Source organism: Strix uralensis, chromosome 5, assembly GCF_047716275.1.
Source record: "Strix uralensis isolate ZFMK-TIS-50842 chromosome 5, bStrUra1, whole genome shotgun sequence".
NCBI lineage: Eukaryota > Metazoa > Chordata > Aves > Strigiformes > Strigidae > Strix > Strix uralensis.
This window is the reverse complement of record NC_133976.1, coordinates 57,824,212-57,849,644: the sequence shown is the minus strand read 5'-3', so window position 1 is coordinate 57,849,644 and position 25,433 is coordinate 57,824,212. Positions and strand designations below refer to the sequence as shown.

General features: G+C 47.3%; 1 protein-coding gene across 3 annotated transcripts in view; it reads left to right on the top strand.

Annotated features, from left to right (window-relative positions):
• The window catches only part of CACNA1I (calcium voltage-gated channel subunit alpha1 I), a 178,116-nt gene extending 154,632 nt beyond the window's left edge, over window positions 1–23,484 (top strand). The window contains exons 24-37 of one of the 3 annotated variants that reach the window (XM_074871111.1): window positions 298–387; window positions 1,381–1,573; window positions 2,652–2,803; window positions 4,446–4,555; window positions 5,165–5,298; window positions 6,036–6,106; window positions 9,847–9,925; window positions 10,495–10,616; window positions 11,438–11,776; window positions 12,405–12,551; window positions 16,839–16,955; window positions 17,343–17,508; window positions 18,383–18,579; window positions 20,435–23,484. In XM_074871111.1, the coding sequence (XP_074727212.1) occupies window positions 298–387; window positions 1,381–1,573; window positions 2,652–2,803; window positions 4,446–4,555; window positions 5,165–5,298; window positions 6,036–6,106; window positions 9,847–9,925; window positions 10,495–10,616; window positions 11,438–11,776; window positions 12,405–12,551; window positions 16,839–16,955; window positions 17,343–17,508; window positions 18,383–18,579; window positions 20,435–21,136 (2,619 nt within the window). In that variant the 3' untranslated portion in view covers window positions 21,137–23,484. Of the gene's footprint in view, window positions 1–297; window positions 388–1,380; window positions 1,574–2,651; window positions 2,804–4,445; window positions 4,556–5,164; window positions 5,299–6,035; window positions 6,107–9,846; window positions 9,926–10,494; window positions 10,617–11,437; window positions 11,777–12,404; window positions 12,552–16,838; window positions 16,956–17,339; window positions 17,509–18,382; window positions 18,580–20,434 lie in introns of all 3 variants that reach the window. The other 2 variants (XM_074871110.1, XM_074871112.1) reach the window with 2 other exon arrangements.
• Window positions 23,485–25,433: the final 1,949 nt, after the last annotated feature.

Genomic DNA, 25,433 nt, shown 5'->3' with positions numbered 1-25,433 from the left:
GATGCTTACAGGTTGTGGGAGAAAGAAATGGTGGCAGCAGAGAGCTTGATTTTCTTTTTCCTCCTGCCGTGAAGCAGATGTTCTTCACAACCTCTCTCCTCTGGTGGGCCTGGCTGCACATGGCTTCCTGTACCCCCCTCCCTCTCCTCCATGGGGGAAGAAGCAGGTTTTGATGTATGCAGACACAGGCAGGAAGAGTATTTCACTGTTGTGTGTGTTAGAGCATAAACCCACAATTTTTTTTTCCCAGCCTGCCAGATGTACCTGCTCCACATTACTTTGTTTTGTATGTTGCAGGCTCTGATGTCCCTCTTTGTTCTGGCTTCCAAGGATGGCTGGGTCAATATTATGTATAACGGACTAGATGCTGTGGCTGTTGACCAACAGGTACAAAGACTTCATTGTGAAAGGACCTTTTTCTGTTTCCTTGGGCTAGTAAGGCAGAAGAATGCTTTAACATCCTGCTTCAGACACCTCCTTCAAACCAACAGTTCGTTTCAAGGCCCTTCTGAATCCTTTGCTCATCTATTTGCAAGGGATCAGGATCATGCCTGGTCCATGCAGGGAGGTGTAGCTGTGACTGTGCAGTGGGTGTCTAGTAATTCTCACCCTCTACTCTGGAATCTCACAGCAGGCCTTTATCTATTTGCAATGATGGAGCAACAATACGATGTGCCTTTCTGGGCATGCTGTCTCCCTCCTGGCCCACAGATGGTTATTTTAATACCCTGTAAAGCAGGGACTGTTGGGCTGCTGCCCACTGCATCCCTATTCCTTACTGCTAGGATAATGACCTGTATAGTGTCCAAGTGTAGGCACCTGCCATGGGATGCAGTACCACAGGCTTGAACCTCAGGGATGATGCTCCATTTGCCTCTGAACTTCTACACAAGGTACACCACTGTTGGTTTTGTAGGTTTTTGTCAGGAGACCCAGTCAAAGTCAGGGCATCACTTCTTTCCGAGCCTGAATGACATTCCTATTCTGGTCTCATTGCCGTTTTGGTTGTGTGTGGATATGGTCTCTACTTGCCCTTGAGCCAAAGGTGTTCCTGGTGCCTGGACCACCCATTTTACCACATACTGGTGTTGTACTCGACCTGCAGCTGGGGTTGTGCCTGAATTGTGGGTGACTGTGCAGGTGGGCCCTTGCCCTTGACTCTCACCAACTCCATCAATTGCCAGCTGATGCCAAAATCCAGTCAGCCAATCAGAAACTGCCTTGCTTGTAGCCCCAGCTCTTCTCAGCCCTCTCCCCTGATTTCTATAACTCCAGCCCACCTCCCCAGCAGCCAATTACCATGGCAAGTTCCACCCCCATCATTTCCATACCACTGCGCATCCAACCAATTGACCACCCTTCTTCTCCCCCCTCCTCCAGCCGGTGACCAACAACAACCCCTGGATGCTTCTCTACTTCATCTCCTTCCTCCTCATTGTCAGCTTCTTTGTACTCAACATGTTCGTGGGGGTGGTGGTGGAGAACTTCCACAAGTGCCGGCAGCATCAGGAGGCTGAGGAGGCGCGCCGGCGGGAGGAGAAGCGCCTGCGCCGCCTGGAGAAGAAGCGAAGGAGTAAGACACAGCCTAAGTGTTTGGTCGGTTCGTAGGCCAAGGTTTTCTGAGAAAAACCTTCTCCTCTTCTTTTTCTTTCCTGATGGACTGGTCTCCGAAATGCATCGCTTGTGGCCACACTCTCAGCCTTCCTCCCCGTGCCACTGCCGTGTCGTTACACACCTCACCGGGGCGGTCTGGGGAAGAGGGGTGGCTGATAAGGTCTGCTGGGACTCCGGGAAAGCCATTGGGGTTTTAGCACGCTGCCCCTTAGGAGATAACATGTACCAAAAATACCCCTGTGCACATGCTGACGTGCACTGTCGACAGAGGACATGCACCTTGTGGGCTTGGGATAGTCCCACCTGGGCTTCCTGCAATCCAGCTGGTGTTTGGGGGAAGACCTGGACAGACCATCCTTTGTGTTTAAACCCAAATTTAAAGAAGAGGAGGGGAAAAAAAAGAGGAAGACCCCTGTGTTTTGTTCCTGGCTCTTTCCATCAATGTTGCAGTGTCACTCCTTGGGGTCCCAGACCCTCTGTGGTAAAGCAAGCCTTCTTCCTGTTGTTTCTGTCCTTTTCTGTATTACCTTTAGATAAAAATTGTGAAAGCATACTTGTCCTTAGAAATCATCCCTACTACCCCAGACTGATGGTTTTCTTCCATTCACAGCCTGTGGGCATGCTTTCCCTTCCTCTCTCCAGTTTTTCCCCTCTCTCCTGTGACACTCCGGGCCTCTCCTGGAACCATCTGCTCCCTTTTATCATTTGTGATCTTAATTTGTCGAGGCATGAAATGCTGATTTAGCACCATTCCCACAAACATAGACTAACAGATTTTCTTCCTAGCATTCCTTTCCTTGTCTTTTTTCTACTCATTTTCCCCACTTCTACTTTTCTCCTTTTTGCATTTTTTTCCTTCCTTCCTATGTCCCCTATTGTTTACCCATCCTTTTCTGTACTCTCCCCAACCTTCATTCCCCTTTTTTCCAAAACCTATCACCACTCTTATGCCTGCTCCCTCCTCAGTGTTTCTTACCCATTTCTCTCTTTCTTCCAATTTCTTCCTAACTCTGCCCATCTCCCTCTTTCCACTGAAGAGGCGCAGCGTTTGCCGTACTATGCTACGTACTGCCCCATACGCCTCCTTATTCATTCGGTCTGCACCAGCCACTATCTGGACATCTTCATCACTTTCATCATCTGCCTCAACGTGGTCACTATGTCCTTGGAGCACTACAACCAACCTGTGGTGAGTGAGATCATGGAGATAAGTCCTGCCTCTAGTCATTATGTTATTTTGCTACAGCTCTCTGATGTACCAGCTACAGCTCACTGACTACCAGCATACGTAGGACACTTGAGTGTCTCTAAAAAATACTCTTAAAATATTGCAAGACTTAATGTAGTAGGCAAAGTTATGTATATATCCAGAAAGGTAGCCCCTACTCAGACACTTGTTATCCATTAAAATCAATAGAGAGAAGGCATCTAAGCAAGAGTCGGGCCCCTGGAAAGCATGGTGCAATTAAGTCTCTCTGCTTTATATTATTAAGTGAGTATGTGGGTCACCCAAATTTAGCTGCCTGGTCTGCTTTATATGTTCCCCTGGATCCTAACAGGAGGAGTGGTGGAAGCAGCAGTGTCCTGGGAGCTTCAAGCTTTGCATCAGATTTCCAAATGTCAGTCCAATTCCCATGTCATATGGCCTGAGCTGAGAGGATTAGTGTGGCTGGTTGTGTATCATGGGATGGGATGTCTTTACTAAGCCACCTTTTTTCTGTAAGAGAACCTGCAGGGCCAAAGCACTGAGCAGAGCCCCTCTCAGCTGCAGGGGGTAATGCCCAGAAAAGGGCCTTGAAGGCCAAATGAGTTCTATACTTTGGCTGAGGAAGACCATGTACCTCTCAGTGTTCCTGGTAAAGCTCTAGATGCCTTTGATGGAAAAAATGGATGCTGCACATATGAGAGGAGCTTTCTGCCTTCGTATGTAGACAAAGCATTCATCACATCTGCCTGGTGGCATTTCAGTTTTCTCTTCAGGAGACCCTTGGTTTAAGTGACAGCTCTGGTGTCTAAGCAGATACTGTACAAGATAGCCCAGGCTTTGATCAGGAACTGAATCTGTCTGTCCTCATTCAAACCCACTGCCAGGCTCCTCTGTTTCTTGCCCATCTTGCCCAACTGCCCAGCTTTTACCTTGCCCTTGATGGCGCCCAGTTTTACTCTGCAGGAACTCTCAACTTTTATCTGTTACCATCCTCAAGTCAGGCCCTTGTTCCTGAACTAGTCACTCCTCTTCCTTACCCCTCAGCTCCTTCCCCTGGAATGTAGCTCCAGCCATGCCAGCCTGCTGTCAGGCTCTGCTAAATAATCTTGCCAAAGTGCTTGACCAGTTCACACTGGTCCTCAGTGATGGAGAAGGGGCAGCACATAAAAGAACCAGAAGCCCAATGGCTAGAAGATATGACATATACCTGCCCCAGACCAAGGCACAGGAGGGATTTCATCCCATCAGAGATGACATGTATCCACAATTGGAGTAACCTTTGTGCCTCACTCCTGGTTGATAGTTGTGCCAGTGCCATTAACATGGTGCCATCCAGAGGAGGCTGATAGTACTTCGTGGATTCCTCTTGCAATAGCCTCCTCTTCCCCATTATGCTGAGCAGTACAGGAGAGAAGAGCATTAATCAATTCTGAGAACAACGTGGGGCAGAGGGGCCGGATGGAGGTTGCCCTTAGTAGACAGCCCCCACATTCATGTAGGTAGGAGTCTTGGGGCAGCTTCCCCACCCCCCAGTGAATTCCTGGCACTCAAGAGAGTCCCCCCATAGGTTACATGCTTGATGTTGCTTTTGCCTCAATTCTTTACCCTCTCTTTCTGCTGGCAGTCCCTGGAGACCGCCCTCAAGTACTGCAACTACCTGTTCACCACTGTCTTTGTGTTGGAGGCAGTCCTCAAGCTGGTGGCATTTGGTCTGCGGCGATTCTTCAAAGACAGGTGAGCAGAGGGTTATGTCTACTGTGGCTGTGGGACAAATGGGTTTGGGGTGGAGGTTTTGAGGATGGATCCTTATCTGGAGTATGAGGTGGTAGCAGAGTGCCCTGACTGCCTCCCATTTCTGCACAACATGGACCTAGCCTCAGCCCCTGTGAACCGCAATGCCGAGGCAGTAATAATTGTTGTCCAAAAATTGCCTCCTGGTTGGCATCTGCTGGTTAGGCTAGAAAGCAAAGGAGGTGGGGTTAGAGAGAACCATTCTTTTCCTGCCCTTGAGGCAAACCAGTAGCATGCTGAAGCAGAATGTATATGATGAAGCTGGTTTGAGGTAGTAAGGTCATAAAAAGCTGAGCCGATTAGTCAAAGCATGGCACCATAGTAACCTAGCTCCATGCTTTCAGATCAGGCTGGCTTGCCTCTGGCTGCTCAGGGTGTGTGCAAAGTGAATCTCTGTTTGTCTGCAAAAGCCCATATAGGCTGACTCAGAGTGGGGCCTCGAACTCATACATAAAGAAATATTTAGGTTGAACTGGAGACAATTCACTTTTTTTTCCCAGGGAAATGGAAAAGCTCCATCTTCCTTTATTCTCTTCAATTTTTCTTCTTAAGGTGGAACCAGTTGGATCTGGCCATTGTACTGCTGTCTGTCATGGGCATCACACTGGAAGAGATTGAAATCAATGCTGCTCTCCCAATTAACCCCACTATCATCCGGATCATGAGGGTGCTGCGTATCGCTCGGGGTGAGAGAAACACTGGCCAAAGGCAGGGGTGTAGGCGACCATGGAGTGGGACTTGGTGCCATGACTCATTGAACAGTGGCTGTAGAGTCATGGGCTCGCCCTGTCCCTAGCACTGGGAGGGAGGTAGGGGATGTGACTAAGGACAGCCTGGAGGCTAAGGCTTCCTTTAGCCAGGCATTTAGATGCAGTAGTTTTAACAGGAGGTGAAGGACCAGGAGGGTGAGCAGATCATGTGAGAGCTGAACTTCCCTTGTTATTCTTTTATGGGGCAATTATGGCAGTGGTGTTTGGAGAAGGGGCCACCCAGCAAGTTGAAGTTTGCACAGGGAGGGGACCGAATCTTCCTGGTGGTGGCCAAGGTGTGCTAAGCTGCCTTAACAAATGGTGGCTGGAGGAAGAGAAAGTGATGTAATGAAAAATCAGAGCAGAGAATTGTGATACACACTGCTGGGAGAAAGAGGGCTCTTGGCCAAACTGTCTGGGTGAAGAAGAAGAGGCCTGATAGGCACGGGTGGCAGAAGTAAGAAGGAGATGGACGGGAGGAGAAGGAACCACTGGGGTTGTACAGTCAAAAGAAGTGGGAAAAGGGAGAAAGGGACAGAAGGTGACAATCTAGTTTTTCTAGGGCAGGGGGAGATAGGATATCTGTCTTGTGCTACTGCCATTTGTAAGTCACACAAAGGATGGACCTTCTGAGATCAGTCTCAGTGACACTTTTCTTGTGCTTGTTGTGGCAGTCCTGAAGCTACTGAAGATGGCCACAGGAATGCGAGCACTGCTGGATACAGTTGTTCAAGCTCTGCCACAGGTAAAACAGACCAGTTCCCCCAAAGACTCTCCTTTTCTACACTCTTTTTCCAAAGGGTTGATTCCTGTGGAGTCTCAGAGGTGGTATCTATTGTGTTGTGCAGGCAACTGCCTGAAGGTGATGTCCAAATGTTCATGTCATTCATGGGGGTACAGCTCTCCTCACGTAGATGTTGTCCAGGTTATCGTGTCAGTCACGGGGTTACAGCTCACCTCACATCTCTGTTCTCCAGTGGGTGAATGAAATAAGGCTTGATTCCTGGATAAGGGCATATTTCTTCCCATCACATCTAGCTAGTGTCTAACTGCTTATGACTAGTCCCCAGCTCCTCTGTCCCCTTTCCATAAGAAGGGAAGAGTGACTGACAGTCATTTCAGGAGGAAAGGAGGTCTTTGCATCTCTGCCCCTCTCACCCATCCCTGCATGTGCCCTCTTTTTCCCGTCTCTCTTTCATTCGCACTCCCATTACTCCTTTTCTTAGCCAGTGCCTCCCCCTTCCTACTTGCTTTTCTTCCTCTCTCCTTCTGGATCCCTTTGTGTTTCCAAGCCTCTCATGTATGAGAAGCAGTGACACGCTCTGTTGTGGCTCACGCAGCCGGCAGTTAAGTGTCTACTGCAAGACAGCTAGACAGGAGGATTTCATGAGCTGTGAGTGGCAGCTGTTCCCAAATGAGATGCTGACATGGCGCTTTACACAGGCTTCAAGCCCACTGTGAGGATCCTCTGTGATGGATGAGCAGCCAGGGAGACTGGTCCCCTTCCTTTTGGATCCTTGAGAGAGAATTCTTAAGCAAGGAGTAATGGCAGCGAGTGGTTCTACTGATCATACATCAGACCATTCCCCTGCCAGGCCCCGAGCAGGCAGCTATATTGCATGATATCAAAATGCATGGGCATTTGTCAGTTGATTTATCAGCTAATGTGCCAGTCTCAGTGAGTGATGAAGAGCTGAGAATCAATCTGAAAACAGCATGAGTAGTTACCCACGGAGTTTACTTCTGATGTTGGTGACCATAAATGTCAATCTGAGTTAGATGAATCTCATGGCACAAAAGTGAGGGGGAAACACTGTGATCTTTTATAGATCCTGAGCTCTGTCTGATCTCCTATGCTTTTTATTAAACAATAATAATTTGTGGTTTTGTCTAATAGTAATAATTATATAATTCATATGTAGGATGTATAATAATATCATCATCCAGGATAGCTGGGGTCTGAGATACACTGGACAATGGAAGGAACAGGAAATTAAGGGTGTGCGTATACCAGGCAGCTTTGAGACAGTAACGTTTATTAGTTCTGGCTCTGCTGCCCCAGGCTGGCTCAGTGCAGCTTCTTTGCACCTTGCTCTTTTCCATTCCAGGAGCCACAACAGCTGATTTTTCTCAGGCGAGGATCTGGAACAGAGCAGGTCTCCAGATCCAGTGTCTGCATGTCTGTGGCATGCTTATGCTGCAACCCAGATATATGCACACAGGTGTTAAGAGCTGACTGAAGTATATCCAGAAGCCCTTGGTAAGAGGACTCTGCAGTATATTTATACTTAAACGGTGAGACTCAACTTCTACCCCCAAAATATAGAGAACAAATAGGAGGAAATGTTCATATCCCTGTCGTGTAGATGGAGAAACTGAGTCATCAGGCATTGAAGTGTTTTTCTCAGGGTGGCAGAAAGCACAGCTGGGACCTCAGTTCAAGCCTCTGAGCCCTGCTGTCATCCTAGGCACAAACCACAAGCATATTCTTCCGTACTTTATAAATTCTGGATTTTCTCTCTCCCATTCACCTACAGCTCCTTTGCTAACCAATGTGGCAGGTCAGGTCTCTTGGAGGTCATTAATATCTGCCACAAAACCCTCACAATCAGATGTCGAAAGGTCTGGCCTCTAGGTATTCCCTGGAAGGTAATAACAAGCAGTACTTAATCCTCCCAGCATCAAAGCCTATGATCAATCCACTTCCTATCGACTGGCTTTTGCTTCCTTCTGTAACAGGTTGGCTTCATTTAATAAAGTTATATAACAGAGGGATCAAAATCATTCCATAGTTAAAGTTGTGTAAAAATCTGCACTTAAAGCAGGGCCAAAATCCCCCAAGTTTCACTGTTAAGATTGAATTTAGTCTCCATATTTTATACACTGGGTCTTCAGGGGACAACTGAATTATCTGTAATATTATTCTCCAAGATTTATTGCCTTTGTGAAAAGAAGCAGTTTAAAATAAGCTGTCCTTTGCCTTGCACTTTTTCCTCCTGTCGACCTTTCTTTTTATGTTCCTAGAGCACAGACTCACATCAGGGATCTTGGCTTGCTAATGGCATATAAGGCGTCTCCAGTTGTCCTGTTTCAATTCCCTTCCTGTCTTTGTTATACTGCAACAATTCTTGATAGTGAATAGAGCTTTAATTTTAAAGAGCCCTTTGGAAATGTAGCCCTTAGCTAAGTTTTATTAAGTTCTTTTTCTTAATGCCCTGTAGACACAGACCCAGAGGTGTGTGTTCACAGCATTTACTGTGGTGTCCAATTTAGTCATCAGAAATGATTCCCTCCACTGAGTATGTAGGGAGCCAGGATCTGGCAGCCCAGGGGAGTGGGTGGGCTGAATCATTTATTTCTCTCCTGAGTTTGGATGGCACAGCAATTGCAATGACTAAATTAGACTCCTGAAGTGGATGATCCTAACAAAGGCCCAGTGACCACGTGCATTCAGACCAGACAGTGTTCAGTTTTTAAAAAACATGCATATACCAGTTAGATCCTTAATTTTTCCCTGCCTTCTCTTGTTCCACCAACAGTGTGCTAACCATTACTGGCATTTTCCGTTACTGTTCAGCCTACCTCTTCCAAAACCCCCTCCTGCTTCTCACATATAACCCAACTGCCTCATATGCTGGGAGGCAGGAGATTCAGAGACAAGCAGTGATTTGGGAGAGTGAGGACTTGGGGGCAGTGCCCATATTGCTGGTGGCACTGCTGCCTTCGTGCACCACAGAGCAGCAATCATCTCATTGGGGGGTTTCCAAATGACACCTTCTGGAGGCCCAGAAATCAGGCTTTCGCCTATGATCCATGAGATGCAAAGGAAGCCCTGCTTCCTCTCTTGACTCCTTCATAGTCTCCTCTTCTCTCTTCTTCTCCTCCTCTCCACACATTTCAAAAGTGCTTCTTTTTACGTCTTCCTTCCCACCTGCCTCCTCCTTCCACAAGCCCTGCTGTAACCTTCACATGTAGCTGGTGCTTTGCCCCACCATGCTCTGCCTGGTTCATGGCAGGAGCTGATTCACTTGTGTCCCTGTCTCTTTGGAGCAGTGCTGTTGCGCTCTTCACGTGAGCATAACTTCAAGGGACTTAGGCGGTTTGGTAGGGCATGTAGCACTGCAGGACATGTCTGTATGCTGTAATCCATAGCTTGTCCTTCACCCAGCCAAACTGGCTTCACCTTCTGTGCCCCTGCTCCAATGTGTTTGTCTTCATCTGGCCCAGAAGCTGCACACTTCAGCACTTCAGTCAGCCCTGGCCATAGCTTGTGCTGGAGTGGAGGTAACTGGGAAAAGAGCATCCTTCAAGTCCAGTTGCAACTGGTACTATCACTGGTGGTTTCCCAAGTGTTGAGCAGTTGTTTGGTTGCATTTTAACACTGGGAATTTGCTAGTGTTCTCTTCAGGCTTTGAAAGACAGAAACACTTGCCTGTACAGATGAAATAGGCTTTGGGGTAGGCTGATCATGCCATTTGCTTTCAGGTGGGAAACCTCGGACTCCTTTTCATGCTCCTCTTTTTCATCTACGCTGCTCTAGGAGTGGAGCTCTTTGGAAAACTGGGTAAGTCTCAAGCAGACCATGCTCCTGTGTGAGCTACAGACCTGCTGGAAAGCTGAGGTTTCTCAAAATCAGTACTCATTCAATAACAGGACTGAATTACTTGATGACCTTTATTCTCCCTTGTGTGTAATCGATGTAAGAGGAATTTCCCTCTGAATTGTTATTGTCCTAACAAAATAAAAGCAGTGTCTGGTTTCTCTTTCATTCTTAAACGTTTGCTTTTTTGCACTGCCTACCTTGATATTGCCTTCAAGATTACAAGAAAAACTCAGGGAAAGTTTGTCTACATCTCTTTCCATGGAATGTTGATCAAGAAGAAAGGCAGCATAATGACACATTGGGAGGATACCCCTGAGCAACTGAGTTACACTGTCTGATATCCAGGGGCTGGGCCGTCAGGGATTTTTCTGTATTGCTGGGCAACAGCCAACTGTTGGGCAGGGTGCTGATGCCATTACCTGAGGTCTCCAGGCTGTGAGAAGCCTGAAGTCCCCTTCCCCAGTTTCTGCTGTTGATCTAAGGGCTGTCAGTGTGTCCTCCGCTAATAACTGTGATCCCCTTCCTTTCAGTATGCAATGATGAGAACCCCTGTGAGGGCATGAGCCGCCACGCCACCTTTGAGAACTTTGGGATGGCCTTCCTCACGCTTTTCCAAGTGTCTACTGGTGACAACTGGAATGGGATCATGAAGGTAACTGGGTCTCAGGGGTACTGATGTCCTTATGGTGGGGAGGGAGAAATTCTGATGTGTGCTCTGTTCGGAAGTGCTTGGGCTAGAAAAGGGAAGGAGTGCAGGATCTGGGTTGCTAGATAAGTTCCCCTCTTGGGCCAGTCTCCCTCCCTACCATGGTAACTCAGACCTTGACCTCATCTAGTCCTACAGACATCTGGCTGAGAAAAGTGAAAATTATCCTTGGGAGGAACAAGAAGACTGTCCAGGCTAAGAGGGAATGTCCACTGTTATAAGGCCTGTTATCAAAGCTCAGTGTAGGTGCTTTGGACATGGCACCCATCTGCAGAGCTACCAGGGCAATCCAAAATGAATACTTTCTTTCTTCAAAGGACATGGAGAAAGGAAGGTTCTTTGCACACATATGGTGCTTTTGAGTCTGGATGGGAGAAGGCAGTACTAGACTGCTCATTTTTGTTCTTGCTCACATGTGTGGGGCTACAGCAGCAGCAACATGTGATGGTCTGGAAGTAGTTTGCTCCGTACACATTTGGATGTATTTGCTCTGAAGCAGAGAACACATGATCAGATAGTGTCCCAGATTCTTTGAGAACCTCATGATCCCAGAGGGTGTGGAGTGATAGAAATGTTTGCTGCCTTCTTTACATTGGCTTCAGTGTTCTTTGACATAAAGAGCATCCAAGTTTGTATTCTTACTTTAGTCCTTCCTCCCTCCCTCCCTCCCTCCCTTCCTTCCTTCCTTCCTTCCTTCCTTCCTTCCTTCCTTCCTTCCTTCCTTCCTTCCTTCCTTCGTTCCCTCTCAAACCCAACTTCCCCTCAAGGATACCTTGCGTGACTGCAGCCACGATGACCGAAGCTGCCTCAGCAACCTGCAGTTCATCTCCCCACTGTACTTTGTCAGCTTTGTGCTCACAGCCCAGTTTGTCCTCATCAATGTGGTGGTAGCTGTGCTCATGAAACATCTTGACGACAGCAACAAGGAGGCCCAGGAGGATGCAGAGATGGATGCTGAGATTGAGCTGGAAATTGCTCATGGGCTGTGTTCCCGCAAGTCAGGCTCCCCAAATTCAGGACAGGGAAAAAGATCAGGAACAGGAGGAGGCGATGGGAGAACAGATCCTGAAGGACACCTGTGCATGAGATGTTACTCTCCAGCACAGGTGAGTACACTTCTGAGCTTACCAACAAGACTGTGGCATGTAACTGTGGGGAGAAGCTGGGCAGCCTTTGATGACTGAGGGCTTAGCGATAGCAGGTAGGCTCTTCCACCTCAGGGTGAGAGGTTTGCTTTCAGTGATAGACTTCTGAGTTGGTAGCATCATGTGGGGACAAGGCTGTGACAGCAGTGGGTCCTGTTCATTGGCATCATGGTGTAGGAACCTGAGGGCCAGGAGAGGAGGGATGGAGCAGATCAGCTAAAGGTGTGTTAGGAGCAAATTGGAGAGGGAAGCTCAGGAGAAGAGAGTGGGGGAAACAGCAGATCAGGAGTGAGGCACTACAGCAGAGCTGCAAGGGAGGCATGAGCAGTGCCGTGGTGCACTGACGGTGAGTGAAGACAGTCCCTCCTCTTTTTTTTTTTTTTTTTTTGCATTGAACTCTGGCACCTTTACACACCCTAAGGAGAAAATGCTCCCCCAGTGACCCTGTGCAGGTACCTGCAGAACAAGGTGCTGCTCCAGATGAGTCAGGGTGGAGAACCCAGCCCCAAATTCACATGAAACTTTGAAGCAAAAAACTCAGCATTCTTAAAATGATCTCTCCCATCCTCCCCCCTTTCTTGTCCCCTAGGAGAACTTATGGCTGGACAGTGTCTCTTTAATTATTAAGGACTCCTTCGACGGGGAGTTAATGATCATCGATAACCTATCGGGCTCCGTCTTCCATCATTACTCCTCGCCGGCCATGTGCGAGAAGTGTAACCATGACAAGCAAGAGGTAACCTGCGTACGAGGATGCGTGAGGGGACTCTCCCCCCAAGACCTGCACACCCACACCCACGTTGCCCGCAGGTTGTCTGATGTGTGCTCCTGGCTGTAGATTGTGTAGACAGAGAGCTTGTTGACCTGTGTTTTTCATCTGCCATGAATTGCTGATACTGTCTCTAGTACAGGCCTGCCCTCCTTTAGCCACAGGGCAATGTTTGAGGTGGTGGAAAGGTGAGATGTGCCAGGACACAGGTCAGGAGGGACTGAATAAGCTGTAGAGAAATGACTATGAAGGCATCCTGGCAGCTCTTGTTGTGTTGAATTCTGCAAGAAAAGCAGAGGTTCAAGCTCCTGTTGTATGGAGGACTCAAAGAATCTCACCCTAATGACAGCACTCAGGGGCAATTCAGTGGAAGATTTAAGCATGTGTTTTGTCTTCATTTTAAGCATATGCTTGCTTATTCCCTGTTGAGGTTGATGAATTAAGCACATGCTTAAATGTTTTGTGGAATAGAGTCACCATCTGTGAGCAAGGATTGGTTTGTGGTGAAAACCAGTTAATTAGTTTGAGCAAAAACTAAATAAAAATGGGCCCAGTGAGAAAGTTTGAGAGTCTCTTTTCTGATGTGGAACCTGTTAGCTGACAAATGGGTTGTTGCTAAGAGCAGGACACCAAATGGCTTATACTTGTGCTTCTAACATTAGTAGATGCTTTGGAAAACTACTTCCTAAGCAATTAGTCTTTTCAGGATGTGAAACTTCAGGAACAAATTAGTCTGGGAGAAGTTAGGTGAGTAGCAGAAATAACTTTGTTTCTGAAATAATTTTATTGTATTTAAGTGATATGATCGTGGTCATACTTGTAACAGTAGCGTGGCTCATCTGACAGTAAATCAGTAAATTCATCAAGTAGCAATCTTCACCGTCTCCTTCCCTGAAATTGACTTGATAAGTTGCTATCGCTTATAAAGAAACCAGGAAACTTGGGAAGAGAGCAGAATTGGCAGATCCATGTTTGAAGAAAACAATATTTTGTTTGGCTTCAGATGCCTAGTTCTGGTGCTCTAATTTTTTTCAGCCTTTCAGATATTTGCTTGTTCTCATAGCTTCCCTTTGAAAGTATCAAAATGTGAACATTGCTGTAGTTTATCAGTATTGCAACACTTCACAAATGGATGCTGCATTAATGCAGCTAAATAACTAGTTTTCATTTAACTGCAATTTCCACTGCTTTATGTAAGTCCTTATATTCAGCAATTGGTGCTCAGCCTCTTCAGAAAATCAGGTCTTCTAAGGCATTCCAGAATGATTGCCCCAGAATTAAGTAATTTGCAGCTAGTTTTCTGCATTTGAAAACCTTCCAGATAGTCTTCGGTATCTTGCCTAGGAATGAAGACGCCAACAACAGATTTTCTTACCTTCCCAGCAAGGAAACTAGACAGCAAAATCTTCAAGTGCAACCCACAGCCACAGCAAAGAGTTTCACAGAATAATCAGAACCAAAGAATTATTCTTAGATCATATTTTCTAATGGCTGTTATAGAGCCATAAATTATTTTTCAAAATTGATATTTCAATACATCTAAAATGTGGAATTGAAAAGAAATTATCTATATCTGTAGGAATAACTTTAGTAGTTAAATGTAGATATTTTATTTCTGATCATATGAATCAAAACTACAGGTCAGGATTTTAAGTCATGGTTGATCGTGACCTTCTCTTCATATTTCATAGTACAAAAAACATTGAGGAAATTCCAACAGGAAATCGCTACACATAGTCGTAGCTAGGCTTGTCCCAGCACTAACACCAGCAATGAACATAATCATTAAATTAGAGGGTACTCTGGTACATCAAGATATCCTAATGTGCATTGTACACACAGACAGAATTGTACTATCTCATAAGAAATCAACAAGTTATATAGGAAAACCAGTTTTTATCTAGTCCTATTCAATACATGTGTGTTGAACAAAATAGTACGCTTGCTGCCTGTCGAATCACCCTTAACTCTGCCCTTGTGAAGAAGATCACATATTAGCCAAAAATGTTCATTTCCATTTCATTTGTAGTTTAATCTGTCAAGATGCTGAGCACAGTGGAAGAACACAACACTTAAACATATGCTCAAAGTTATTAATATGTGCTAAACTTCTTGTTGCAGAGTAGAAGTGCTCAGTGTCTTTCCCAGTTACACTGCTGGCATCTTATTTTCAAATCAATTATTTGTTTAATTTAGGATTTTTGTAATCATGGCTCTTTTTTAAAAGATATGTTATATCTTCAACTAGTTATTTTCTAAGGGATATCTGTGCATGGTTCACTGTCTCAGGTTTACGTCCCTGGCAGTTTTCACGGATTGTGCTCCTAGTGTACCGCCACTTCTCCCCTCACTACAATTTAAAGAATTTTTTTGTTCCTCATCTTTAGTCAGAAGATTTTTAAATATTCTGCAGCAAGGGAAGCTATAAGAACAAACTATCTTTTTTTTCATACTGCTAACCTCTTGTCTTGTCATAGCTATCCTTTCACTCTTGGGCTGGTTGACAGTTAGACATCTGTGTATTGGTGGCTGATAGTGTGTTTAGCCAGTGGCAGGAGTTTGCCAGTGAGCAGCGGTGAACCATGTTTCCACACATGCAGTTTATCTGTTCATGACTTTGTTGATTATGTTTTTCGTGTAGATTCCAGGGTGGCCAGAATGTGTGAGCAAGCAGTTCAGTGAAGAACAGACTATTCTGGCTTTTGTTGAAACCCTTTTTTATGGATGAAGGAGGTAGTCACAGACGTTATCACATTTCACGCTCGTGTCTCTACAAGCACAGCTGTAAGGCTGTTCTGGTGTAACAAGCACTTAGGCGAGTAATGGATGAGTACGCACATAAGTGGGACTGAATGAAGACTGTGTTTCTCTACAAAAGTAGTTGCTGACTGGTGGCTGTGTAGCGTGCTTGACATAACTTCATTGTGGGCTCTCCGGTGCTTCTGTGCTCTGAGCAGCAGTTGTTGGTTTTGGGCTCTCTTCACAGTTGAATGGCACCATGTTCCTGTGTCAGAATAATATCCCAAATAAGGATGTCATTTGTGCCCTTTATTTAAATCCAGCTCTGGTTTTCTGTCCTGTTTATTCAAAGTGCATTATCCCTTGGATGGAGACCTCTTCCAGTCTCTGGCATTGGCACAAGCCACTAAACTCCCAGCTCGAAGGAGTCATCTCTCCAAATGTTCCACCTGCTCTTGTAGTACAAAAGCTGTATCCACCTCTTGCAAATGCAAACACAGCAGGGGACAAGTTAAATGGCCAGGAAGCAAGCTGTCCTGACTGAGACAACCCTGAATATAGCTCTCAAGAGTCAGGTGCTGATGGTGGAAACTGGTGGGACTCTAGAGACCAGTGACTGAAAGCCCAAGCACAGGAGGGACAGAACAGCTGCTTAGGCTATTAGAAGAGGGAGATGCTTTTCAGGCATTGTGGGAAAGACATGTCACGCAGAGGGGACTTGAAGCTTGGAGGAAAGAGGATGGGAGAGGGGCACATGTGGTATGAAATAGGCCAAAAGATGAAGCAAGGTCAGGCATGGGACTGGGGCAGAGCTGAGGCTCAAGATGAGAAAGATGTAGTAGTCAGACTTAGTTTCAGAAAGCAAGAGAGCACAAGTATGAGTGGGCGGGAGGGGTGAGTTTAGGGACAGAGAGCAGGATGGGAGATGGTGCTAGCTGAGGTCTTGGGTAGGTTAGAGGTGAGGTAGAGAGGGAAGACACAGGGAAGCTGAAGGGAAACAGGGTTTCAGTGATGAAGGTAAGAAAACATAAAAAGCATGATACTGGCATGTACTGCAAGAGGCATGACTATCCCTGGAATGAAAACACCTTTACATTTAAGCAGGGCTGTCTGTGGCCCCTTCAGAGAGAGGGGCTCCACTCCTCATCCTTCAGCAGAGCTGAAGATCATTGCCTTCTCACCAGCCTGAGGGAGTCCTCTTCCTGCCTGGCTTTACTTGCAGGGCTTTGTGCCATCTGTATCCCTGGGACAGATTCAGGACTTCTTCCTCCAATTCTGGCACTAGAGGAGCATGGACTGGTGGTGGGCTGCTTGCAGATATGTTCAGCCTTCCATAAAAGGTGGATTCTCCTGCCCAGCCCAGGTCTGGGTTAGGCAGTGCCTGATGTATCCAAGGAATATAACCTAAAACTGATCTCGGGTCCACAGGCTCTCACTTACTCACCATAAACAGTGTGACTGCTTGAAATATGGATGCCAGGCATGAACTGTGACAGCTCCTTTCCCTTCCTCCAGGTCCAGCTGGCTGAAATGGAAGCATTATCCCTCAACTCAGACAAGTCCTCTTCCATCCTTCTAGGAGATGAGTCAGACAATCGCAGCACTTCTCAGCTGAGTCCGAAGGAGATCAAGGTTAGCCCAGGGCAGTCATAAGCATGTTGCACCATGTGCTGTATTTCTGTCCCTGCTCATTTAAGTGCTCTGTATTCATCCAAGTGTCTCTGCTGAGGAATATAAATTCTGGTGATTTTTCAAGAGCTTCTCCATAAACACATATCATGGAGAAGGATTTGAGGAGAAAAAAAAAAGGATGTATGTTTTTGAAAGGTCTCTTCACTGTTGTTAGCAACTTCCTCTTAATGAGCCTAAATTTAGGGGATTTGGGCTGGAAACCTGAGCATCTCTTAGCTAGCTTGAAGGTATCTTCAGAATCAGCCCTTCTTGAGGCTTTGACAAGTCTGGTCTGTCGTCTTCCATTAAATTTCACAAGGCTTTGTCCTCACTTATTTTTTCCAGCAGCATGGCCAGGACAGCCCTGACTCCAATTGGGTAGGTGATCTGGGGGAATGTCTACTCCCAATATCCAGTGTGGATGGTTCTACAAACCCGGACAGTTACCTGTGTGAAATGGAGAAAACATCTTTCAACTCAGTCCAGTCTTGGCTAAAGCATGAAAGTACCAAAGGTGAGCATGGATCTGATCATTCTCCAGGTCTGCTGGAAGTGTGGGTTGGTTCAGCTCATCTGCCTTTCTCTTGCCTCCCCCCTGCCAGGAATGGAGTTAATGTGATGTGGGATTACACTAACCAAGAATTAGCTTTCAGTTTGCCAGTCTTCAGGAACGGGGTGAAGAAGTTCCTTCTTTTGTTGCTAGATCTTATAACCTCCCTCAAACTTGCCTATGTGAAGTATCGTGAAAGCGCTGATTCCCATTCACAGTAGTGGACCCATGCACGGTCAGAGAAGAGTGGGAACAGACTCCCCTGACATGCCAGTTGGATGAACTGGGCTCACTTGGCATGGTAAAATGTTGCTGCCTACTGAGACCAGGCTCCTCAGGTACAGGTTCAGGGAACATGTAATACATGTCTGTCCTTGGTGGAAGTGCTTCAGTTGTACTCTTGAGCATGCTCTGGCCTCCTGTGGTCCCCAGGTTTCCACCAGTTTATTTATCTCCCTTCATCCCTTGCCTTGCAGGATCTGAGATGAAAATCCTCTGGCATACATAGTTTAATCAAGGCCTTACAGCTCAGCATTTCTCTGTGAGAGCAGCAACAGGAGAATCAAGCTGGGCTGCTGCTTTATGGCTCTGAACTGTGTTAGATCTTCTGGGTCTGGTGCAGGTTTTGGTCCTTGTGTAGAAAGTGGGACCCATGGTGTGATCATTAGACTAAGGCTTCTTGGCCAGGAGCGTGTGTTACTAGATATCATCCGTACACTGGACTTGCAGGACCCTTGGTGTAACAGCAGCAAAGGCACCAAATCAGATGGGAAGACACTTCAACATTTTTTTTTTCCTGTTTCTGTTCTCCTTCCCATTTCTTTTGGTGCTTTGTCAGTCCCTCCCAGCCCCTTCTCTCCAGGTGCGTCTTGCCCTCTGTTACCTGTACCAGCAGAATTTTTCCACCCAGCCATCTCTGCCACTCAGACAGGGCCTGAGAAAGTCTCATGTCCACGCAACCTTCCTAAGATCTCCCTGCAAGGCTCATGGGCATCACTGAGGTCTCCGAGTGTGAACTGTTCACTTCTTCATCAGGTGAGGACCCCTGCTTCCCTCTACTAGGAAAGCTTGATCTTCACATCATGCCAAACCAGAGGGAGCTGAAACAGGGACGAGGGCAGAGGAAGGAGAGAGGAAGCTGTGGTCATGGGCTGGGTGACCTGGATCTAATCTGTTGGAGGAGCACAGTGGACTGCAGAGTGCTGGAGGGTTGGGGAGGAGAGAGGGTTGTATAGTAAAGGGATGTTGTAAGGCTCTCACTCCCTGAAAGCATATATTCTTCTGCTACAGATCAAAAAATAGTTTGACAGCTACAGCTAGCCCCACATGAAGACGAAATCATGTCACCTTTCAGCTAACCCCTGGGTCCCCTGCACTGAGTGCGCTGCGGACACCTGCATGGACAGCATCCACTGTGTGAGCCAAGGAGGTGACAGTCTCCTTGGCTCCTCTTAATGCCATGGCTCCAGATCATGCACCTTCTTGGTTGGAACAGGCTTCTCCCCACCTACCTCCTCCACAGCCCTTCATGCCACATCCACACGCTGCATCCCTGAACTCACTGTTTTCCCCTGTCCACTTAGCTTTTACATCCCAGAAAGGTGCTATCTCTTTCTGAAAAGGCAGCTATTTCTCACTAGTGGAAGAGAAGAATAAAAGTGATGAAGAAGATTAAGTCTCTCTGAAGAGCAGAGGAGGCAGAGATGAAAGTCCAATAGAGATCCCTGTTATTGTTTGTGGAAGATACTCCATGAACAATTCCTATTGAGGAGTACAGGGACATTATTCTAGACAAACTAAAAAATAAAAATGAAATCATATGTTATCCAGTTCTATGTGACAGACACTGTTGGCACAATACTAACGTGTATAAATTTACCAAGGATAAATATAGCCTTGAGCTGAGACCACTGAGTTGTTGCAGTGTTGAAACTTCTGGTACAAGTTTAGACATGAAGAGAAAGAGCTCTGGAGCTGGCATACCACTGGGACAAAAGTACTGAACTGTTGCAAAGGAGAAACTTCTTAGTAAATTTCTGATTATGTGATGCAGATTGTATTGAATAACTATGGTTCAGGAGATGGCTTCCAGTCCTACACGCATCATTCCCAGTGCTGTGTCCCAGTGATCTCATAGCACAGACCAATTTCCTAGTAACAACTGAAATGCAGCTTACTTAACTGAGCCCTGATACAAGGAAACTAAGGCTGTTTCCCCTTCCTGCTGGAAGAGGACCCCACCTTTCTGACCTAAATACCATCATTGCCACTAGTGCTGGTCAGAAGAACCATGAGACCTCTTTTCTTTCCGCAAACATTGCTGAATTTTTAATGAGAGGAAGTCCATGTACAGAGCGTGAGGTCTATGTACAGAAGCTCCCTGATTTCTGGCCCACTGATGGTTTTGATGTGTCCACTGCCTGTGTGGCAGGTGCACAGGGAAGCCAAGAGCAAGGACCCACAGGGAACATTGGCTCCACTGCCTTCTGGACCACCAGTGGCCAGGGACGGCCCAGCAGCAAGGGCTGCAGAGCTCACAGACCTGGCACCCCTTCCCTTTTGTGCATCATTTCACATGGGAGGGGAAGATTCATCCTGGAGCAGAATGAAATCAGAGCTCAAAATATTGAAACATTTACTCCTTCCCCAGAAGGGAATCCCCTGGGCAAGCTGCATGGCTGGTGCTTTGTAGCATTGTTTGGGTGGTTTATAGCTGCCCTCCCCAGCAGAGTGAGAGAGGAATTGGAGTTTTTCCCCTTTTTCTGTAATTATTATGTGGTTTATTTTCACAGAGTATTCAAAAAAAAAAAAAAAAAAAAAAAAGGCAAAGTCTCTTGCCCCCTACCCATCTCTTTTCCAAGAACTGTGTTTTCACACTGCTGCTCCACAGGCCCCTGAGAGTGATACATCGCTGGACAGCCGGAGCAGCAGCTCAGCGGGCAGCCTGCAGACCACGCAGGAGGACAGCCTCAACCTCAGCGACTCTCCCCAGTGCACCCTGGACCTCCCAGTGGCTCTGTGCCCCATGCCAGCCGCCGGCAGCCAAAGACCCCTGGCAGCCCCCCTTTCCCCTGCCTCCCGCCGCCGGAGCCTGCGAGGCCGGGGACTCTTCAGTCTGCGAAGCATGTGTCGTCACCAACGCAGTCACAGCAGTGGTGGGAGCACCAGCCCTGGCTGCACCCACCACGACTCCATGGACCCCTCGGACGAGGAGGGGGCGGGCAGCAGCTTGCGGGGGGGTGGCAACAACAGCGAGCCCTCGGAGACCCTCAGCAGCCTCTCACTGACCTCTCTCTTCTCGCCCCCACCACCGGGGCTGACACTGGTGAAGAAGTGCAGCAGCACCAGCAGCCTCCATGCCAGCCCCTCACCCCGCCGCCCTGCTGCCCACCACACCAAGCCCTTCTACACTGTTGACCCCCGGGGCTTCCTCTCAATGCCCTCCTGGGTGACGGACTTCTGCAAAGACACCCCATCGCCCAGGGAAGGAGACGAGCCGGATGGCCCCAGCAGACTGGGGACGGGGGATTGTGGCTCCCCACTCCCATCCAAGCTGGAGCTGGGTGATGGAGTCAGCAAGAGGAACAGATGAGGGTTTCTGGGGTGCAGGGAGGGAGCGTTCGGCTGCTAGCATGGGGAGCATGTTTCACTAGCTTCTCCCCAGCAGCAATTCCAAAGGATTTGCAAGAAAAAGAACCAGGCAAACAAAAATTTATAAATATATATATATACATAAATATATATATATATATATGGAATAAATACTCTGGTACCATACCTCAGAGGCGTGGGAGAGTGCAAGCAATACGGGAACAGTCCTGCCCAAGGGCAAGACCTGGACCATCACTGCAGAGACTATAGTGACAAGAAAAGGCCATGGGGGTGGGAGGGCCAGGACCCTCCCTCCAGCCAGGTGACTGCCACATGGCAGCTGTTAGTTATATACATATACATATATAGAGATCTCAATTTATTTATTTTTTTTACAGAGAGATTATGAATTTCAGAAAGTGCTAAGGAGGAAGAAGCAAACAGGGACTGAAGGAGGTGCTATGCCAAACAAGGAGGGTGGGGGTGAAGGGAAGGGAAGCGGGGTGACCAGCAAGGGAAAAGCGTCTGGGATTTGCCTTGCCTGTTGCTGGGAATTTCCTTAATGTCCATGCTTCCATTTCAAACATTAAAAATTGTGGGCCAGATCTTCAGGTTGAGCGTAAATTGGCAAAACGCAATTGTGCGCGTCTGTTGGTGCCAAGCAGCAGCGCTCTGGCTTGAGGTGGATTCACGCTGATTTACAGCCGGTGAAAATCTGGCCCCAGCAGCAGGGAAAAGCAAACAGCCATGGAGCATGGGAAACGTTTTGAGGTGAAAAGCCTTGCTTTGAAGGGAACGTGTGGACACAGCAGGCATGCTCATGGGAGGAGGGGATGAAGGCTACATGGTGTATTTTTGTTGGTTTTGTTGGTTTTGTCTTTTTCATTTTCCAAAGAAAGAAAACTGATAAGGGAAAAAATTACAAGGTATGTGGGGAAATTTGGAGCGGGAGAGACAGGGTGGAAGGGGAGAGGGAGGTAAAAAGGGGAGAGGAAATTGAACTTTTGCCCCTTTCATTTGCAGTAATTGTGATATTTTATTTTAGAAGCCCAAAGGTGCAAAAATCATCTCTAGAGAAACCTGTTATTTTTGTATCTATGGCTATATATATTAAAAGAAGACAAAAACTAGAATTTTAAGAAAGACAAATAAAAACAAAGGGGGCTTCAACAACACAAAATGTAGTCAGTCCCCTGGCCGAGGGCTAATCCTGTTCCAAGTCCCAGCGGGGACACCCTACAAGAACATCCTCAGCTCGGTGGCAGCTCCGCCTCCTCCCCAGCATCACCTTCATCCTCTGGTGTTTTCCTGATTTGCATCAGTGTAGCTGGGACCAGAGTCCTGCTCAGTGCCAACTGTGGACATAGAGAGCAGGGAGTATTAGTGTGTGTGTGCACGCAAATGTAAGGATGTTTGTGTGTGTTGTGTCCAGTCTAACTGGCTCACCAGCTGGCGAGATGGGGGAGAAGGAGCAGAACTACAGCTCTCCTTCACCCTGCCCCACAATGGAGTGTGAGTGAGGAGGGCTGTGGTGTGGAGGACGAGGGCAGACTGACTCCTTGGACCATTACCTGCCTCAGGATCCAGGATTCAATCTGGCAGACGTGATCCTGTCCCAGTGTGGTTGAATCAAGGCCTCCAGAGGCTGCATCTCTCCTTGCCTTTCCAGTGGTATGACTGTATGTGCCTCCTTCCTGTCCAGGACAAGCCTGGATCTCCTCCTGCAACAACTCCAAGGTTTCATACCCTTCCCAGGTTTGCAGGTGGGTAGGAAAGCCAGTCACCTGGAGGGCACAAAGAATTTTGGATGTCACCTACCACCCCAGGGAAGTTCCACTAAGGTGTGTCAGAGAAGACAGAGTGAGAAGGGCAACGGGGAGACAATAGTAGCCCAACAGAGATGGGGAGGTTTGGAGGCTGGTACACTTCTCAGAGGAGGAGCAGGGGTCCCTTGGGGATTCCTGTCCCATTTTTTCCATCAGATCAAGAGGTCCCCTGCAGCCCTCCCAGACCTCTCCCAGCTGACATATGAAGCACTGTGAAGTGGGCAGTACAAAACAGATGTTCTAGTTTTATTGTGACCTGTCTGATTTTAAGCAGTTGTTGCATCTTACTTACTGGGGCTGTAAACAGTGAGCACATCAAATGGGACCAACAGCTAGGGAAAGGATAATTACTGTGTGGACTTGATTTATTTGCTGGAAGGAGTGTTTGCTGTGTTGCAAGCATGCATGCTGGCTGCAGGGAGGTCAGGCCTGTGGAGCGAGGACAGGAGAGCCCGGGTCCTTGTCCTTGCAGAAAGGATGCTGATCCAGATTTATTAAAGCAATAATAAGGGTCTTTAAATGATTTTTTTGCACTGGTGGTTCTTTGGGTGAGCTGCCCCTGCCTGCTCTCCCGTGGGCAGAGAGGAGAGACAAGACATGTGGTTTCACATCCTTAGGGAAGGAGGGCAGTCAGTCTCCAAATGTCTGAACAATGAAATTGGGCTGCGGAAGGCTTAGACTCAAACCCAGAGCTGTTTTGAAGCCAGAGGTAGGGTTTACCAAAAAACCCCAAACAGTTAAAACTCATCCAAACCCCAGACAACTCAATGCACAGAGTGTTTCCTGAAGGTCAACATAAGGGGACTTGGAGGTTGACCTCTGAGCTGTGCTGGCAGTCATGTGGGCTGTGAAACATTTCAGCTGATAAATGGAAGAAAGGTCAGAGATCGGTGCAGTGCTAGAAACTACCCCGATGTTTAGTCATGTTAGAAGTATGGCCTGCACTTGGGATAGTTGGGAGGGGGGAAAGGTCAAAAGATGGTGGGAAAGATGGTGGTGGTGACCTCATGGAGTGACTTACAACCTTTAGGATGGATGCTCTCTCAGCTTATATTCAGTCGTCCCTGGAAGCGACTTGCAAGGAAAAAAATTCTCTGCTTCTCTCACAGTTTGGGGTTCATGCTCTGCATGATGTCTCCCCTTTGCCTCCCAGCAGGGTCATGCCACCACTCCTGCCTCCCCACAAAAGGGCTTTCAACCTCCATCGTATGACTCGAGCAAAAGGCTTCTGGCTTAGGAAGGAGGTTGCCATGGAAACAGAAGACTAGGTTATCTTTAGAGAATATTTTGTCTCTCTCTTTTAATTATTTACTAACTGTTTGAAGAAGAAGGAGGAAACATCCATCCTTCCTGAAGAGGAAGCAGAATACTAAAACCCAGCAAATGCCTTGTGTTTTTGCTGGGGATTTCTGTGGCGAGGCAGGTTGTGCGGTTTCTCCTGGCAAGAGCTGCATTTCCCAGCTATGCCTGGCTGTTGACACCAGGAAAAACCTCTGTCATCACCCACCCACCTCCCAGACAACACCTGAGGGCAGCCCCGGATTTGCCCAGCCGTCTTTTCAGCCTCTCATACTCCCCACTTCCCACGGGGGACTATATCGCAGGCAGCTCCTGCCAGGAGGCACTTTGCCGTCGTCAGCCCGAGATCGCTCTGTTTTGTCCCGCTGCCATGTTACCCTCGTACCCAGCTCTCCCCCACGTCTGCCACCAAAAGCAGTCCCTTTCCCTGCTTGATGCTGAGCTCCTCCACATGCTCGCACACCACTACTGTGTCCTGCTCCGGCTGCTGCTCCACCAAGATAGGCGTATTTAACTCTTTTCATCTTGGCTTGCCAGTTTCCTCCACCTCTTTTCAACATTTTTCTGAGTCTTTTTTTCTAAGTCTTCCCTGCACATCTTCCCGTCTCACCATGGCCTCTGGGCCTGCTGCTGTGGTTTACAGAAGCTGCAGAGCAGAGCCCATCCCTAGTGCTTCTCACCCTCTTGCATACGAAATCCTCAACTGCTCCAATCTGCCCATGGAAAACACACCTGTATTTAGTATCTTTTCTGCAACCGGAGACCCCATCTCAGAACTGCCAAATGAATGAAGTGTGTACCACTAGGGGTACTTCTTGTGGCCTCTCCATCTTTCATCTGTCTTCCTTACTACTACAAAAAGTTTCCTTGTGAAATTAGATATATGGGAAACAATTGCCAGCATGACCACTGTTTTCTTTCATGAGAAGTTGGCAGTGTGGTGCATTTGTGGGTTTTTTTTTTTTTTTTTTGTTTGGGGGGGTTTTGTGAGGCCAGGTCCTGTGAAGGACTGAACACCACTAGCTTTCTGTGAAATTAATACAAATTGAGCAGGCCTGGGGGGGATGGGGAAATTGAAAGTGTCATTGAGCAGGAAAGTAATTTTTTCAGACAAAAGAAACATAAAGCAGAAAACTTAGATATCTTCAAGGAATTTTCTACTTTTTTGCTGAG